Below are 17,326 nucleotides of genomic sequence, written 5' to 3' on the forward strand. Positions count from 1 at the left end.
GGAACACACACACACACACACACACACACACACACACACACACACACACACACACACACACACACACACACACACACACACACACACACACACACACACACACACACACACACACACACACACACACACACACACACACACACACACTTTTCAAAATGTATGAATTTTTATTAATGTAAAGAGTAACTACACACAATGAGTAACAGACTCAAACAGCTGTAATACTTAAAAATGTAAACAAATAATATTGAGCACGAGGAGAGAAAAATCACCACCTTAGTTCTCTCCCGCATTTTTCTCACCACCGTCATTCCTTTTCACTCATTTCTCTCTGTCACATTAAAGCCTTCCTTCTCTTTTTTCAAGTTTCAAACAAATCTTCTGATGCAGCGGCGCGGCTTGATTTCCTCTCAATCCTGTCTCGTGTTCCAGTGCTGAGATTTGTGATGTTCTCTTTATTTTTGCCATAATCCAGGAGTGTCCAACCTCGGTGTCCTGTTTTAGCTCCTCCCTGCTTCAGCACACCTGAATCTAGTGATGACGTCATCACCAAGGGAGTGAAAAGGCCCAATAACGAGCCCCTCAATGCAATCAGGTGTGTTGTAACTGGGAGGAGCTAAACCCTGCAGGACAGGTGCTCTGGAGGACGGATATTGGACACCCCTGCCATAATCAATTTCTGTTTCCGACTTAACTGGAACAAAAGGCTATTTAAGCCTATAAAGTGCTCAGATTCATAAAAAAAGGGGGGGGGGCATAAATTGGTTGAGGTGGGGCTGGAGCCACCAGAGCAGGTGAGAAGATTCTGTGTGACAAAGCACCTGTGATGACGGTTTGTCGTCACTTTCAACCCTGGATACGGTTTGTTTTTGGACTATAAAGCGTTAGAAGCACTGTATTCTAATCCACATGGTGCTGGTCTTCAGTCTGGCTCACTGGTCAGCTCCAAAAAAACAACAACTCTGCAGTAAGAAATCTCTGAACCTCGAATCCTACAAAACGTCAGTCATGCGGCTGACGGTACAGCCGCCGTCACCGTGGCAGTTTACGGACGCTTACAGACAACAGATCAGAATTTGGCAACGTCACGAAACGATAAAAGGAACTCTGAACGAACGAGCACAGATTTTTTTTATTTTTTGTTTTTTGTTTTGCGAGCTGCTGACGAGATGAAGAGGAGGATTAAGTTGGGGATGGAAAAGAAACACCAAACTAAATTAAAAAAGAAAATAAAAAACCCTCAAGGTTCTGCTGGTTGATCGTAGACGGATGCTTCGTTTGGCACAGGTACGGTTTGTTCACTCCACTGGTAACATTTCTTTAAACTGAACATCGGTAATTGGTGCTACTGTACATAATATCCACAGCGGCGCCGGCTCAGGTCCTCCACGCTCCCGTGGCGCCGCCACGCAGGCTGCCAGAGTTACACCTCCATCAACATCCAACAACAAAGAGGCAGAGTCAGTCGTCTGCATTCAGAAGCAGAGCTGGCGGCTTGCTTTGGCACACAGAGAGGAGCTGATGGTCCTGGTGTGGCCCAGTGGGAAGCATGCAGTATATAGAAATCCAGGAGGCTCTCCAGAAGCAGTCCTCAGGTCTTCAGCCATCTTTAATCCTCTTGTGCCCGGTCTGATTGGCCTCACGAGGGCAGCGTCAGCCACCACATCCTGTACGCTGGTTTGTTGACGATGAAGGACACGATGTCTGAACAAAACAGTTTTTCCCACACACACAAAAAAAAGTCTCTTTTTGTGCTTTGATGCATGTTGGTATCTGTCTTGTACATTCCTTGGCAGCCTACATAGATTGTTGTTTCTAACGGAGTGCTCACATTTCTCTCCCCACCGGTTATAGGCACTGTGCTGGACAATGTCAAGGACATCAACGAAAAACAACTGACTTTGTTCGCAGTTGGAATCCAAACAAAGAAAAACACTCTGAGTTATGTTTGTCAGGAAAGAATTAAATAATCTTCAAAAGAAAATCAAATTAGTAAAAAATTAACATGATTGCACGTTTGGAACTGAAGCTGGATTGTAAATGCTTTTCTGAACCGTCATTTGTCTTATAAAACAACTGCGCTTGGTAACAAATACAAATTGAAAGGTTTGACCCTGAATATAAAAGTAGTCAGTCTTATCATCTGGCAGTGACTGGTCCAAATCAGGTGGTTTTTTTGTGTACACTTTCTTATTCTTGGTTTTTCCACACACAATGGCATCTACACAGTGCCACTGACTACGACTAACTACTTTGAGGAGTGGGGGATGAAGACGGAGTGACGTTTCTCTCGTTCATCCCCGGACCTCGTCCTGAGTGAGCAGCAGGGCTACATGCCTTCCAGTCGAGCACAGTAATAGAATCCTGCCGCCACTTCAAGTCTTTTCTTCCTTGCTTGTCATCTAGTGAGGGAGAAGAACCAGTCTCCAACCCGCACACAAACACCTTCTCATCTTAAATATGCTTCTGTATTTCTTGCATTGATTTGCATTGAGTTTTCATTGTTTCAGTGTCACGATACCTGCAGTCTCTGCCTGTTCAAGAGGCTGTGCACTGAAGTGCAGGTCCACTGAGTCATGGTAACAATTAAAAAAAGACTAAAAAAACTTGAAATAAAAAATAAAATGAACATCGTCTGTCTCTCCCCCACATGTTAGTGGTCCATTTCTCTCGGTGTGGTGGTGGTGGTGGGGGGGACTGTGGGTGAAGCGTCACAACATCACATGATGGTCCGAGGTGGTGGAATCAGACGCAGCTCTCCCTGGTTGTGTTGTCCATGAGGAAGGAGTTCAGCTGGGGAACGTCCACTACTACAGCGTCCCGCTTGCTCAGATGGACGTCTTTCAAATGGTCCTCGTCACTTTGGTCCTTGGCAAAGTTTACAAACACCTAGAAGAGGAGGAGAAACACGTCAGGATGGCCTGTGGATGACCTTTGACCCTGCTGCGACGGGAGCGCCGGGGGCTTACTTGGTCTAAAGTGGTCTGAGAGACGGAGTAGTCCTCTATGCTGAGCGCCTCCTTGTTCGTTGACAGCAGGGCGAAGATGCGGGCGAGGGAAGTGAGGGACGAGGGAAGCTGGTACTGGAGCATGTTGCGGTGTTTCTCCTTCAACGTGCTTCCTGGTAGCTCTCGTTCGATGAACTCCCTCACCGGCCGAAGGTCTGGGTCCGGCCCTGCCACCCGCAGGATGATGGTATAACCGTCACCAAACCTGGAAACATTAGAAATATACACATTTGATAGATATTTTATCATTTTATGACTGTTTTTGCTGTGGTTTATATAAAAAAGATTATTAAAATTATTTTAAACCTGCTAGAAATACTGAATGTGCTGAAGACTTCATTGTCTTCACCTTCAAAGACCAACTGAAAACTATTTTTTGGCACAATACATCAATAAATTGCTGTTATTTGTGTGTTTTTACTATACGTGATAGCCTTGCAGACTATCTTCACGGAGAGATTGCAATTTGAGAAATGTCAGAGTATTTTTCATTCCAAAAATTAATGTTCTGTGATTTTGAAGCCCACTGTAATATCGACATTATTGAGCGTTGCCTACCTGTTTTTAAGGTGTTGCACGCTGCCCAGACAGCGGAACCTGCCGTTGACCATGATGGCCATCCTGGTGCAAAGTGCTTCACACTCCTCCATGCTGTAAGTACAACAAAGAAATTGGTTCATTTATTATAGTTTAGCAACAAACAAGGCACGATGTGGAAGTGTGAGGCTTTGAGAAGCTTCTAACCTGTGAGAGGTCAGGACTACAGATCGTCCCTCTTTGATGATGCTCAGGATGGCGTTCCACAGAGCACGCCGTGCTTTGGGGTCCATGCCTGTTGTTGGCTCATCCTGGTAACAGAATACACAAACACTTAGTTGCTGGTAGAAAACACAGTAACCATTGGCTGTCCTTACACCTTGAAGATGATTTAAGAATTCGATCTTGAGAACAATATTTTTCCCACTGACCAGAAACACGACGGGCGGTCCTCCAATGAGAGCGATGGCTGTGGAGAGTTTCCTCATGTTCCCTCCACTGTAGCTCCCGGCTGACTTGTCCACATACTTCACCAAACCCAGTTTCCGGATGCCCCACTCTGCCACCTAGTGGACAGAAAAGCATTTGCATTAGTTTTTCTGCTCCAACTTGTTATCCAGTTTAACAGAAATATAAAAAATGGAGAAAATAAATAAATGAAAAGGCTACAAAGGCGAAATCACACATTTAATTCACATTGGGAAAAGAAAAGCTCAACATGTGTGTGTTTGCCAGTTTGTTGGTTGCTGACCTCACAGACTTCCTTCTCGGGCACGCCTCTCAGGATGGCGTAAAATTCAAGGTGCTCTCTGCCGGTCAGCAGGTCGTTGATGGCATCAAACTGAGGACAGTAGCCCATGTTCTGATGGACCTCATCAATCTCTGTATTTACGCTGGAGTGACAAAAACACAGATTAAATACATATGACTTGTGTCCTCACAAATTAAAGCTTAGTTGTAAATTGAAAATGAGTGGGGGGGATTCTATATATTATGATAGAGTCTGTCTTACCTCTTTCCAGCCAGGTAGGCCTCACCACTGGTCACATCAGAATCTCCTGTCAGCATCTTGAAGGTGCTGGTCTTTCCTGCTCCATTCACACCCAGCAAACCAAAACACTGCAGGAAAAACATGAGAAGTTTCAATTTTAACTTCATGTCAGTTTTCATACCTACACTGAGGTGGGGGCTTCTGACAACACATAATATCATTTATGTTTTGAACAACACATTTTTAATATTGACAGTTGTGTGGCAGTGGAGGATGTCTGTACCTCTCCAGGAGGGATGCCAACACACAGCCGGTCCACTGCTGGCTTCTGCTTCCGTTTGTAAATTTTGGTGAGTTGCCTGAGCTCCAGGATGTCAGACTGTCCTCCACCGCTCAGGATCCTCTGTCGCTCTCTGGCCACATCCTCATCCTCCTCTCCAATCGGCTTCAGGTGGCTGGTGGATGACCTGAAAGGTCACAGGGAGGAGGGAGGTGAGGTCACATTAAAGACAGATTTATTGAGGATTAAGGTCATTGAAAGTAAATCTGACAGGAGAAGAGCAGTAACAGATATGTAGATCATTAAAGCGGATTAGTGAAACAAACCAGATTTATTTCACCCACCTGACTTTGAAGCAGAAGTGGTACTGAATGAGCACGGTGATACAGAAGAAGATCACGCCCTCTATAGCCATTGCAAACAGGTTTTTTCCCACCATGTCCCAGGCCAGTGGAGAGCGGAATCGGTTCTCACCTAAAACACAACAAGGATCAGCACTGTGAGAAAGCTGCTTTTTGTTCACTTTGTCAAAACCAATCAAGTTACATCGAAAGGTAATTAAAAAATTCCCGTGGGCTCACCGCCCGCAGGAAAGGTTCTTAATGGGTGCAATGTGATCTGGGTGACGGTGCTCAGAGTGACACCCCCGCCACCCGGAAACGGATAAGAGGGAGGAGATGGATGGATGGATGGAAGGGTAATTAAAAAAAAACCGTTGTGGTGTGCTCACCAAATCTCTCCAAAGCATCGGCCATAGCCTGATTCTTCACCATGTCAATCAGTCCTCTGCCCAAGCAGAAGTGTGGAAAGATGAGGAACACGTTCTTCAAGACGTCATTGACACCACCAATCTCCTGCAAAAGAGAGAAATGACATCATTTCCATTGTCATCGTGCAAACTCTATTCTGTATGTTATCAGATTCATAACTACACTTTAATGATCCCATTTGATTTGATTAATAATTTCTTACGTTGCTTCCAAACAACTCCAGAACAAACGTGGACACACTCCCGTTGATGCCGATCAGTATGTTGACACTGGTTAGAACCACATAGGCTGTGCTGGGGATCTTAAAGAAAAAGGAGGCTGGGTACATCAGAGGGGTGATTGACCATCTGGGAAGAAAAATCAATATTAGTAATAGTAATATTAGATGAAAATAGACTGAAGAAAATCAGAAAACATAATAAACGTGTTATATTTTCTTCCTGTTTACCCGTAAAGCAGCAGCAGCAGAGCCAAAACGGGCAGATTGGTGGAGGAGACGTAAGCTTCTTGTTGGAAACACACAAAAATAATGATCACCAATGTGGCCGGAACGATGTAGTTACACTGAAAGAGAAGGAGAAAAGAGAGAGAGAATTAAAAAAAGTTCTTTTTTTTACAGCATATTCATATTGTTTATAAATACAGTTTTTTCATACTGGAATGACGGCGAGCGTGAGAAGCGCAGTGAAAGTGAAATGTCTCACCATATCCCAGACGAAGTTGGCCAGCCAGTAAAGGAAGGGCTGCACTCCGCTGATGAACTGCATGTGCTTCGCCTTGTTCACCCTCTCCTGGATGAGGAAGACCACAAAACTCGCAGGGACAAAGGACATGGCGAAGATCACGCAAATGGACACCAGCACGTCTACTGATGTTGTCATCCTGGTGAAGAGAGACGGGAAACATACGCTTGTGAGAAAAAAACAAAAACAAACCCTAAAGGATACTAAAGCTTTCAGACAGTAATACTCACAATGCGACCTGCGACAGCTGCTCCTTCGTCAGGTTCAGTGGGTGATTGTAGGCAGTGATGCCAAACTTGGTGGGGTCTTTTCCTGCTGGCAGACTTGCCCGCAGGATGCCGTTATTCATCACGTTGAGGAAGGAGCCGATGCTGTGCCAGCCCTTGTTATTGAACCAGATCTGTGGGCAGGAGAAGTGGTTGTGAGATCTCAGTATTTGTAACATGGAGATTACAAACAGAGCAGTCTGGGAGCGGGTGGAGTTCCTCCACACAAATATTGACATTCAGCTCTACAGGATGTGCGGCTGTGAGTTAATGCTTAATATCTGCAGCAAAGCAGAAATAAGCCATGAGAAGGAAGGACAAACTGCATATTGAGTGATTGAAGGGTGATGAATTGGCCAGGCAGACGCCAAACGCAGCCCCAAGCTGTTGTATAACCAGTGTCTGCATGCGAGTGTGAACTAACCTTCACGTTATTCTTGGTGTCCAATCCTTGGATAAAACTGGAGAGACTGCGGAAGAAACGATCCGATGCACTTCCCTGGAGGATGGGCGAGGCAGGCAAAGATAGAAATAGAGATAGAGAGCGAGAGCGAGAGCGAGAGAGAGAGCGAGAATGAGTTCACAGCAGCTTTAACAGGAATCCTGGAGAACACAAGTCTCAGTCGACTGTCTGAACCCTCTCCAGCAGTACGTGTATATGAAGCGATTAAACCTCTTACTCTATCGAGACGGAAACGTTTCCTCAGCTGAGCCATCGCATCATCAATGCCATCTTTATGGGAGAGAAGCTGAGATCTTCTGGCACCCAATGAGAATCCGCCATATCTGTCAAAGAGCAGAGTGTCAGTGAAGGACACAGCAAAGAAGTTCATTATCATCAAAAACACAAATTAACTATTGATGCGTCATGTCGGGTAACGTACCTGAACTCGTTGACCCAAATCTTGTTCTTCAGGCTGTTGAAAGAGGAAAATAAAAAGTTCACTGCTTGGTCAAAATGTCACGTTTTATGAATTCCCAGAACAACGACAGAATGTGTTTAAATGACGACATCATGATCTTTACCTCTTGCCGATGATCTGGGCGTAGGTTTTGACGAGATAGTCCGACACGTTCCTGCCCGTCAGATTTTGCAGGGTGTCTTTGTCACTGATCTTCATCTGGATACAAGTGAACGGAAAACTAAATGTTTGCCGTGCCTCATTTCAATCATGTTGGAGTGTTTTTAAATGTTTCCTCACTAACCTGCGGTGGCGGAAGTCCTCCGGCTCCTGCTGGACATTCTGGTAGCATCCTCTTTCGACCTCCACAGCTGCACTCGCACAGAGGAGAAGGGTTCTCCATGGTCCAGTTGCCTTTGTCAAACATGTGTCTCACACTTTGAGGCACTTCAGGAATCTCCCAGTCATCTTCAACTGCATTGCAAGGAGCGTCCCTGCAGCACACAGAGGAAAGGAACTCGGAATGAACTCAAAATTGTCATGGTATGAGTTGTTTTGACTGAACTTAAAATATACACGTGATATTAATATAAATCTTTTTTTATTTCAAAATGCATGGTGAGCTTTCTCCTCAGAACTTACATGATGGATTCTTCTTCCATGCAACGTGTTCCAAAGCCTGGTTTGTCTGTCAGAGCACTCAGCAGTTTGTTGTTATGAGGGTCTTCAGGTATGTCGTTGCTGCAAAGACAGAAACAAAAACCCTTGTATTTAGTATAAAATACATATAGAAAAACCACAATGAAGCTTCTGGAATTATATAAATGTATCCTCAAGGTTAGAAACAAAAGGCACTTTTCTGAAACTCACAGTTTCTTCACATCATATATAATACATTTCCTTTAACAGCTGTGTTGAGAGCCTTCGGCGCACTTGGTAATAGTGCAGTGTTTAAAATAGCTGCCGGTCAGACTGTACAGTGAGGTAACCCTTTACATCTTTAATGGGTTGTGGACCATGTGGCTGAAAATAGTGAGGTTATTTTTAATGTATTCTGCCCATTCCTTTGGTTTTTGACAGGGAAAGAAAAGACGTGACTAAAGTTAATTGAAAGTTAAAAACTGCTTTATTGAAATAGCTGGAGCCATTTTTAAATGAAGTCTTTTTTGTAAAAGAATTCAATGCTGAGGTGTAAAATGCTTTTTCTTTTCTCCCGCAATCGGACCGCTCACCTGATGAAGGTGAACTGTTCTCCATACATGCCGGGATCCAGCGCCAGACTGGGGTACTTCCCGAACGGTGGTACAATCAGGCTGAACACCAGGGCAATGCAAACAAACACTGCTGGAAGAACAATCTGAAACACACCACGAGAGCGTTCATTCAGAAGAGCTGCACAACAGGGCTGCTACGTTTATACAAGGACTGTCATCACTGATGTCATTAATCCTGCACAGCTGACGCAAGACAAACAAATCCAACTTTGTTATACTCTTAAACTGTCTGAGAAAAGGAAGTCAGTATCAGCTCACCTGAGCAAAGACACCTTTTCTGGAGCGTCGAGCATAAAGGAATCGTTTCCAGAGCAGGGCAACAAACTGCTGTCTCTTCAGACTCCATCCTTTGACCTGGTATGAACCTTTGCCGTCGGTTCCACTGAGCCAGTCAGTCTCACGGGATTCTGCACACAAACATCACAACACGAGTGAGCAAATCTGAAACAGGAAAAAAGTCTCCTCTTCTCATATTTGTACTAAGAAAAGATCTTAAAACCAGTTTTATCTATCTAAAGAGTTATAATTGAGTTGCTGCACTGATAAAAAATGTAACTTGAATGGCGTCATTGAGACTGATGCCATCTTGTGCAGTTCTACCTGGGTCACCTTCAGAGTCGTTGAAGTCAAAGTCGTCCTCGGTGAACGGCTTCAGGCAGCTCTGGTGGTCACCAAACGCATGGCGGCGACGAGTCCTGGTTGGTACGACTCCATCTGCAGGAAGAGGCCAGTTAAAAGTGTTCATTCATTCTACTTGGATTTCATATCTGCTCATTTGAAAATGCGACGTGGAGGCAGTGGTCACCACAGCTCACCTGAAAGCTCAACAGAATCCACGCCACTGTCTTCAGCCACTTTCAGGAAAATCTGCAGCGATCAGAGAAGACGTATGATTAGGACATTAGACAAAGTGAAAACAGATGGCCAGTCATTTCACATGAATATACTCAGCAATGAAACATTATACACATTCTACTTATAGCTGTGTCGCTGCGGTGCTTCTTACCTCTTCCAGGGTGGTATCAGATATTCCATAACTTGATATTCCCAGGTCGGTCAGACGGTCGTCCAGCTCGTGGAAGAGTTCCACAAAGGCTCCATCTTTAGCAGACTGGTAAGGCAACACATAGGTGAGTTCATGTCCGAGATCCTCCACCAGGCGAGCCTCTGGGACGTGCTTGAAAATCACATTGGAGATGAGCGAGACGTCTGGAGGAAAGACAAGCACAAATAATGTTGAAAGGATTGCATTTATATTTTCTTTTTGATGGTAAATCCGTTTATTTTCTACTTTGTACCAATAGTGGTGGTTTCACTTTCTGGTTCGCTGCCGAGGCCCGCGTCTGAACTGCTCTCTGATACACTGTCCTCCTGAAGAAAAGACAAACACAAACAAATTCACACACATGATGAAAAGCATGAAAGCTTCAACAAACCATTGATAGAAGGATCATTATTTTGTTCAGTGATCTAGTTATTACAACATGGTTCCAGTATTTCATGTTGCATCTCTCTTACCTTCTCGGTTTTCTTGCTGTAGGACACTGTGCTGGCCGAATTCCTGCAGGACTGTAGCGTCAGGTCGTAGTCTCTTTTGACCAGGGTGAGGTAGTAGCCTGTACCCAGCTGGGTCTTCAGGAAGAGGGAGGAGCCAACGCAGCAGAGCTTGCCATGGGAGATGATGGCGATGCGGTCGCCCAGGATGTCAGCCTCGTCCATGTGATGAGTAGAAAGGATGATGGTGCGGCCTGGGGGAGGGAGAGAAAGGAACAGATTCCCTTTATTTCTGGCTTTTGAGGAAATAATACTTAACCTTATATCCAAACAACAACAACTAAGACAATATGAACATATGACAAATGACTAAAGACGGGTTTAATTTACCTTGTCTGTATTTGAGTAGCAGGTCCCAGATTCCTCTGCGAGCGTAGGGATCAACACCAGCAGTAGGTTCGTCCAGGATCACAACCTTTGAGCCGCCGACGAAAGCCAAAGCAACTGACAGCTTCCTCTGCATCCCACCTAAACGAAAAACAAGGAAATGAAGTCAGGCTGAACTCCACCCAATGAAAATGAAGAATTTATGGACAGGGGACTGACCGGACAGTGTGCTGGTGCGGGATTGACGTTTGTGAGGCAGACCGACGTCGTTCACAATCTGTTCCATCTCGGCCTTCACCTTCTCCTCCGAGAGGCCCTTCAGACGGGCGTAGAACCAGATGTGCTCCTCCACCGTCAACCTGCATCACAGCAACAAATCAAAAACACGTCTCACTCAAGCCGTACAAAACGTTCTGATTCTGTTCTTTTTTTTATACGTACATGCTGAAAAGAACGTTGTGCTGAGGACAGACTCCGAGATTCTGCCGAATGGTGCTCAGTTCATTGCGGATGTCTTTGCCCAGAATGTAAGCTGTACCAGAGGTGGGGGGGAACAGCCCCGTCAGGATGGACCTATGAACAAACACAAACACAAAGTCACTCACCCAGCTTCAACTACCTTCTGATAAACTTGAACGTATTTGAACTGTAGCTTTGATCTTACATTGTTGTGGTCTTGCCAGCTCCGTTGTGGCCCAGGAAGGAGGTGATCTGTCCCTCATAGAACCTCAGGCTCAGTCCGTCCACAGCCAGCTTGTTGCCATGGCTGTACACCTTCACCAGGTTCTCTATGTAAACACCTGGATCAATGTGGCCGGGTTCCTCCTCAATGCACACCGCTGTGGATGAGAGAAGAACAACCAAAACATTTTAGCAATAGGTTGTGCTAAGTATCTGATAAATAATGTTTTTAATCTTAAAGGACTAATAAATCATAGTAGTGAATATGAGGTTTACCTTCAGCATTGCCTTTCTTTGATAGTGGGGTGGAAAGTTTGTTCTCCTTCTCTCCACACCAGTAAGTTCTAGTGAAAGGGAAGTACCAAGGTCTGGGGATCCCATACTGACCTGTGAGAGGATTAGATAACTGTGAAAAACTCTCCATTATTAGAAAAGCCTCAGAGCTGTAATCCTTGAGCGTGACTCACCAGGAAACACGGCTTCAAAGTACCAGGTCATTACTCCGTACAGCACAGCGTCAAACAGCATGAGGCAGATGGAAGTGGTCAGGTTGTAGCTGTCTTCCTCCAGAGGACTGGCAAGTAAGTTTGACCACTGGATTCCAATGCCTTGCTCCTCGAACAGGGCAAAATACTCGCACCCGAAACCAAAAGCCACAGGAGACAGCAGACTCTGAAAAAAGAGAAGATGGTTTGTGTGATTGATAGAAAATGTAAGTCTGGTTCCAAAATGGAAGCAGGAGAACGTGTATCTTGGAATTTCTGTCACACACCACAATGACTTTTGCTCCGAAGCCGACGTAGTCTTGCCAGGCAACACACAGCACGTACGGCAGGTAGAGGGTGAAGTATATGATGCCGCCGCAGGCCGCTGCCAAGTTGGCGCGAGAAAACAAGGTGCTGATGAGAAAGCACTGCATGATGGTTACCACGCCGAAGGATCCCAGGAAAAGAAACACCACGCCTGGGTCACTGTAAGGCAGCAGGTTGCCCATCTGAGAAAAGGTGTAAAGCAAAAAGAAGAAACATTCAATTAGGAAGCAGAATGAAATCACTTGTTTACCTCAATTTAACAGAGTCGCTATTAAATGCCGACTTCCCACACGATGTGCTGACATGATGACAAACACATGTGAATGTGTATGTGTGAGTCAACGCTGACCTTCAGGAGCATCACCAGCAGGCCAGCGCTGATCAGCAGCGGGATCAAGCTGCTGATGAACCAGCTCAGCCACAGGATGCCATTGTTCAGTCCCATGATCCTCATGGTCTCCTTGAGCCGCGCCTCCTTCTCGTACACCACGCCCTTGATGATGATGGCCACCGAGTACATCCACGCCAAGGTCATGAAGAGAGGCATCGACCGACTCATCACTCGGAGGAAACTGTAAACAAAGAGGAGAAACTTTGCTGCAAACCCTCCTGCTGCGGTAGGCGTGCTCGGAGAGAGAGCTTTCTCTGTGGAGTATTCTCTTACATGTCATCCACATAGCAGGGATACGGCATCTGTTGAATGTAGATGCCTGTTTTCTCTTTGGTGCCGGTGATGGCTCGGATGATTCCTTGTTCAATGACGTCCTGTAAGTAAGAAAATCCTCCCCAGATGTACCGAAGATCCTCAAAGGGGTCTGCCCTCGGACCGGGGTCCCAATAACTGGAAGCACAACACAAAGGAAAGATGAGTTAGAAAATGCAAACGTTGGACGAGTCAGCCAACTTGACGGATCAGAACTGACCCAGTGAAGAATAACTCACCCATCCTTGATCTTGTTTGTTCTCTCCACGTTGTCGATGTCCATGCGGATTTTGTAGTTGACGTTGGGCGGCAGGTCGGAACCATCGCCATGAGAAATATCGGGAAACACGAGGCCAGCCCAAAACTTCTGGTTGTCAAGAAGACCCATGGACTTGTTGACTAGTCGCTCCTCATTGGCTACCGGCTCCAGCTTGTCCAGATTCACACACTGAAAAAGAGCGAGCAGGTAAACGGTACGGTCTAAATACAGTTTGACGAGAAAACTCAACGTATAAAGTCACAGGATTAGTTTGACCATCAGAACATAAACTGTTCTGAATAAGAGCCCCTGAAAATACCAACGATATAGTCTGATTCTAATGTTTTGATATAATTCACAGTCGTCTTCCTGTAGAATGTTTTGGAGCGACAAATCCAGAAAATCTCCAAAACAATGTAATAAACACTGAAGCAGTTCAAACCAGTTCAGAGACAGTCTTCTCCAACTATCACATGATTTCCCACAATTACTTGGAAATGAACAGCGATGAACTCTGTGCCTGATTACACAACGTCTGGCAGCCGCTGAAGAACCAAACCACAGTTGTATGGCTGGTTTGTTCAAACCTCCTACAGATCAGCTCAAACTGTCAGCTGATGCGAACCGGCCCCGTCCAGTAAGTCTCCTCGATGCTCCAGTGCTCAGAAGGCAGAGTAGAAATTCTTTATGGTACAAGTGTGACTGACTTCTCTGATTGCATAAGGCCTTGGCACAGTTTTTAATGTGAACAAAATGTACTTAAGACACATTATGTGACCGTCTTAAAGACAAACAAAGTCAGTAGGTCAGAGGAGCTGCTGAACATTAGTCAAAGACCTACTGAGGACCTCGGCTCAGAATCTAGAATCCCCTTAGCATTTTATTACATTATCTAGAATATGAAGAAGTCAGAATACCTGAATCTGAAGTAAACATGAAGTAATTAAATTCTCAAAATTATCATGCCATTAAGTCATGAAATGGAAAACAGAATAATACATGAAGGTTTTTAATATAAACTTTATCTGTGAGAAGTTATTTCAGGACAACTTTAATGAAGAAACTTCACGAGGCTGTGAACATTGACTAACATTTGGCTCTGCGTTAACGGTGGATGTTTACTGACGAGAGCTGGCTCCTGACCAAAGAAACTCAACCAGACAATAATTCACCAAGAGGAGAGGTGCTTGGACCAACTACATTAGTTTTGAAGTTTTTAATGACCGTGAGGGGAACTAAATGTCCACACAGTGGAAGGTTGCAGTACGCAGTGACCTTAATGGGCAATCAGCATTCACTCTAATTCTTTGTTTGTTTGTTTCTTCTGGAGCTTGTCTTTACATGGAGGCCAGATGCTTTCATCGCAGTGGGGTTTTTTTTCCAGACACAACATAAGACCCATATGGATGTACAGTATGTTAATTGGTAATGTCCTACACAGTGATATAACTTCAAAGATCAGTATGTAAACTAAAACCAGTCATGTGAAAAAAATAAATCACAACATGCTCTACATTCCTGAACTTTGTGTACCGGGAAGTCGCTCTGGTGTCGCAGCCGACATTCTCCTCTGACATACTAACCTCCATGAAACGTGAAATGGTCTGTATGGCCTGGTCGGTTTCATTGAAGACGTCCCTCCAGGTGTAGGCCGATCCTGCAGGTCTGTGGTCCTCGGAGGCCTTCGACAGGAAGTTTGCCACATCAGACGCGGTCCACTCAGTCCCCTTGAGCTGTGCGTTAAGAAACGCAGCGCTGGCATTATTCTGGAGCAGGGTCTGCGAACAAAAGAAAAAAGTAATATCATTTATTAGAGAAAAATCAATAGCATGGCTTCTTTCTTGTTATTCAGAAAATATGAAAAACTACAGCGAGACGAACATTCCACGATTGTCTCAGAGCAAAAGTCTTTCTGAAAAATCTGCCTGCACAAAGTATGTCGAACTGCAGTGAAAAACAAACCATGATGCCTTTAGGGTGTTTTGGTTCCGTGATATTTATTTGTGCTCTTTTCTGTACGTCTGCAGTTTTTCTCTTCCTCTTTGTGGCCTGTGACCTCATTTTACTGTCATTTGAGTCTGAGACTTGCTTATTCGAGCCTCTTCTCAGATTCATTAACTCTCTTATCTCTGATCTTTTTCCAGACAGATGAGCCGAATTCATGATGACTTGAAAATTAAATAGCAAAGATGGCAATGGAATCATGTTTTTTTTTTTTACCACAATTGGCATCAAGTCTTTTTTTGTTTTTTTAAATGTATTAATAGAATGAAACAAAACATGCACACAGTCTTATTTACATATTGAAAGCAGCCCCCTAAAAGGCCCAATTCATCAACTTGATAAATAATTACAATGAAAATTCTTCATTTTCAAACATATTAAGACATTTTGCCAAGAGTCAGAAAACGTCTTACTCATCTACAGTGACAGCTTCCACCAGTAGGTGGCGTAGGTGCTCGTGCAAAACACAAGGACAGAGAACCAGTGGAGAAACGAAGATAAACAAAACATTTCCAGCCAAGAACGTCCATGTTATGAAACATGTTGTCTTACAGAGACATTTTCTCTGGAGAACAAAACAACCGTCTGATCCTTGTACAGCGTGGCATTTGAACAAGTACTCTACTTTCTCTTTTGTTCAAGTGTTGGCAAACAGTGTCCTACTGCTTTGGAGTAATGTTTGAGAGAAAAATCCATCTAATTAAAGCAGGCCTGGAGATATATACTTTTTTAAGGCATAAATTGCTACAAGATTGACATTTGAAATCCAGAAGAACCAATCGTCACTTTTTCGTCTAAAGGCTTTTAAATGTTCAGTTGTTTCCGTTTATCTATTTATTATTTGTGTTTCTACTGAAAGACAGAAGCTTGTATGAAAAGCAGTTGTTTTTCTTTGCCTCTCTGCTTTTTCTCTGCAGCTTCTCGTCTTAAATGAGAATATTCTTTGTGGCCTTCAGGGCCTTCATGTAAGCATCTCCTGTAAACAGGAAGGACACACACACACACACACACACACACACACACACACACACACACACACACACACACACACACACACACACACACACACACACACACACACACACACACACACACACACACACACACACACACACACACACACACACACACACACACACTTAAAGAACAACGTTGCACGCTCACTCACCCTGACCATGTCCATTTCCTCACTATTCTCTAAGAAGTTCCAAACTTTGGGTCTCATCTCGTCCCACATTCCCCCCAGATCTCTCAGCACCCCAAGCTCCTGGAAGGTCTTATTAACCTGGGAACAAACACATCAGGGTTTAAAGCCACATTCAGGCTGCTGACGGGGGCAGTGGACATGTGGTGGGACGTACCTCATGGATGATCCTCTGAGTTGCTGGAGTATCTGGAGTATAGAGGATCTTCCCCATGAGAAGAGGCTTCAGGGCTCTCCAGATCATCCTGGAAATGGGGCTGGACTCCAGGCTCCTCATCATGCTGTTACAATAGGGAGCTGAACAAAAGCAAAGAGAACATCTGAGTATCGGCCCAGTTCCTTTCCCCCCTGAACTAATTAGCAGGACATGTGTTAATGTGAGGAGCTCTGAACACTCACTGGAGGAGTTGTCGTAAGTGGAGAGAGGCTCGCTCTCACTGTCGTTGCCGTGGTTTCCAAACAGCGCCTTGTAGTTGTTGTCTTCATACCAGTTGAGGGACTTGATTTTGAGGCCGCCTCCTTCTGGGTGCCCGCAGACGATACGCGACACGGCCTGGTACATCTGGTTCGGGGATCCAGTGGCATTGGCGGTCAAGTAAAGGATCTCTTTTCGCATGTCCTTCCAACTCTTCATTCCAGCAAGCTGCAGAAAAAGACATGCAGAGTCACGTTAAGGTGGTGAAGCTGGGCTCAACAGACACACAGCTTTTTGAGCTGAAGGCCCATTGGACCAGACACACAGATGTGGACGTCTGCTACGTGACACTCAAGTCATTTGTTTCAACCGTTTGGAATATGGTGCTTCAAGCAGTTTTATTGTAATTTTTTGAGATTATACATCAAAGTATATATAAAAAAAACTTTCTTAAAAGTTAGTAAATTAATTAGATAGACCATCATTTGTGACATTTTCCCAACATGCTGTTAATGTGACCCAGAATGAGGTATAATGTTCACAACTTTGCTTAATGTAGTTCAGTGAGAATAATATGTCACCCAGTCCGTTAAATC

General features: G+C 44.5%; 1 protein-coding gene across 3 annotated transcripts in view; it reads right to left on the reverse strand.

The window, feature by feature from the left end:
• Positions 1–162: 162 nt before the first annotated feature.
• LOC308109549 (phospholipid-transporting ATPase ABCA1-like) overlaps positions 163–17,326 on the reverse strand; it is a 34,754-nt gene continuing 17,590 nt past the window's right edge. For 2 of the 3 annotated variants that reach the window (XM_080463165.1, XM_080463164.1), the window contains exons 9-49: positions 16,715–16,958; positions 16,473–16,612; positions 16,280–16,396; positions 14,691–14,885; positions 13,088–13,296; positions 12,810–12,986; positions 12,495–12,717; positions 12,106–12,327; positions 11,801–12,005; positions 11,610–11,720; positions 11,317–11,491; positions 11,094–11,225; positions 10,872–11,011; positions 10,656–10,793; positions 10,290–10,519; positions 10,070–10,142; positions 9,778–9,980; positions 9,587–9,638; positions 9,372–9,485; positions 9,030–9,178; positions 8,730–8,854; positions 8,140–8,238; positions 7,802–7,991; positions 7,622–7,716; positions 7,480–7,512; positions 7,276–7,381; positions 7,020–7,094; positions 6,560–6,729; positions 6,291–6,468; positions 6,035–6,150; positions 5,789–5,933; positions 5,547–5,670; positions 5,161–5,290; positions 4,820–5,003; positions 4,558–4,664; positions 4,297–4,438; positions 3,977–4,111; positions 3,753–3,856; positions 3,567–3,659; positions 2,970–3,213; positions 163–2,889 (exon numbers count right to left, since the gene is read on the reverse strand). In XM_080463165.1, coding sequence (XP_080319291.1) covers positions 2,746–2,889; positions 2,970–3,213; positions 3,567–3,659; positions 3,753–3,856; positions 3,977–4,111; positions 4,297–4,438; positions 4,558–4,664; positions 4,820–5,003; positions 5,161–5,290; positions 5,547–5,670; positions 5,789–5,933; positions 6,035–6,150; positions 6,291–6,468; positions 6,560–6,729; positions 7,020–7,094; positions 7,276–7,381; positions 7,480–7,512; positions 7,622–7,716; positions 7,802–7,991; positions 8,140–8,238; positions 8,730–8,854; positions 9,030–9,178; positions 9,372–9,485; positions 9,587–9,638; positions 9,778–9,980; positions 10,070–10,142; positions 10,290–10,519; positions 10,656–10,793; positions 10,872–11,011; positions 11,094–11,225; positions 11,317–11,491; positions 11,610–11,720; positions 11,801–12,005; positions 12,106–12,327; positions 12,495–12,717; positions 12,810–12,986; positions 13,088–13,296; positions 14,691–14,885; positions 16,280–16,396; positions 16,473–16,612; positions 16,715–16,958 — 5,988 coding nt within the window. In that variant the 3' untranslated portion in view covers positions 163–2,745. The remainder of the gene's footprint in view (positions 2,890–2,969; positions 3,214–3,566; positions 3,660–3,752; positions 3,857–3,976; positions 4,112–4,296; positions 4,439–4,557; positions 4,665–4,819; positions 5,004–5,160; positions 5,291–5,546; positions 5,671–5,788; positions 5,934–6,034; positions 6,151–6,290; positions 6,469–6,559; positions 6,730–7,019; positions 7,095–7,275; positions 7,382–7,479; positions 7,513–7,621; positions 7,717–7,801; positions 7,992–8,139; positions 8,239–8,729; positions 8,855–9,029; positions 9,179–9,371; positions 9,486–9,586; positions 9,639–9,777; positions 9,981–10,069; positions 10,143–10,289; positions 10,520–10,655; positions 10,794–10,871; positions 11,012–11,093; positions 11,226–11,316; positions 11,492–11,609; positions 11,721–11,800; positions 12,006–12,105; positions 12,328–12,494; positions 12,718–12,809; positions 12,987–13,087; positions 13,297–14,690; positions 14,886–16,279; positions 16,397–16,472; positions 16,613–16,714; positions 16,959–17,326) is intronic. The other variant, XM_080463166.1, reaches the window with a different exon arrangement.

The sequence above is a fragment of the Lipophrys pholis genome (assembly GCF_963383615.2).
Source record: "Lipophrys pholis genome assembly, chromosome: 5".
Classification (NCBI taxonomy): Eukaryota; Metazoa; Chordata; class Actinopteri; order Blenniiformes; family Blenniidae; genus Lipophrys; species Lipophrys pholis.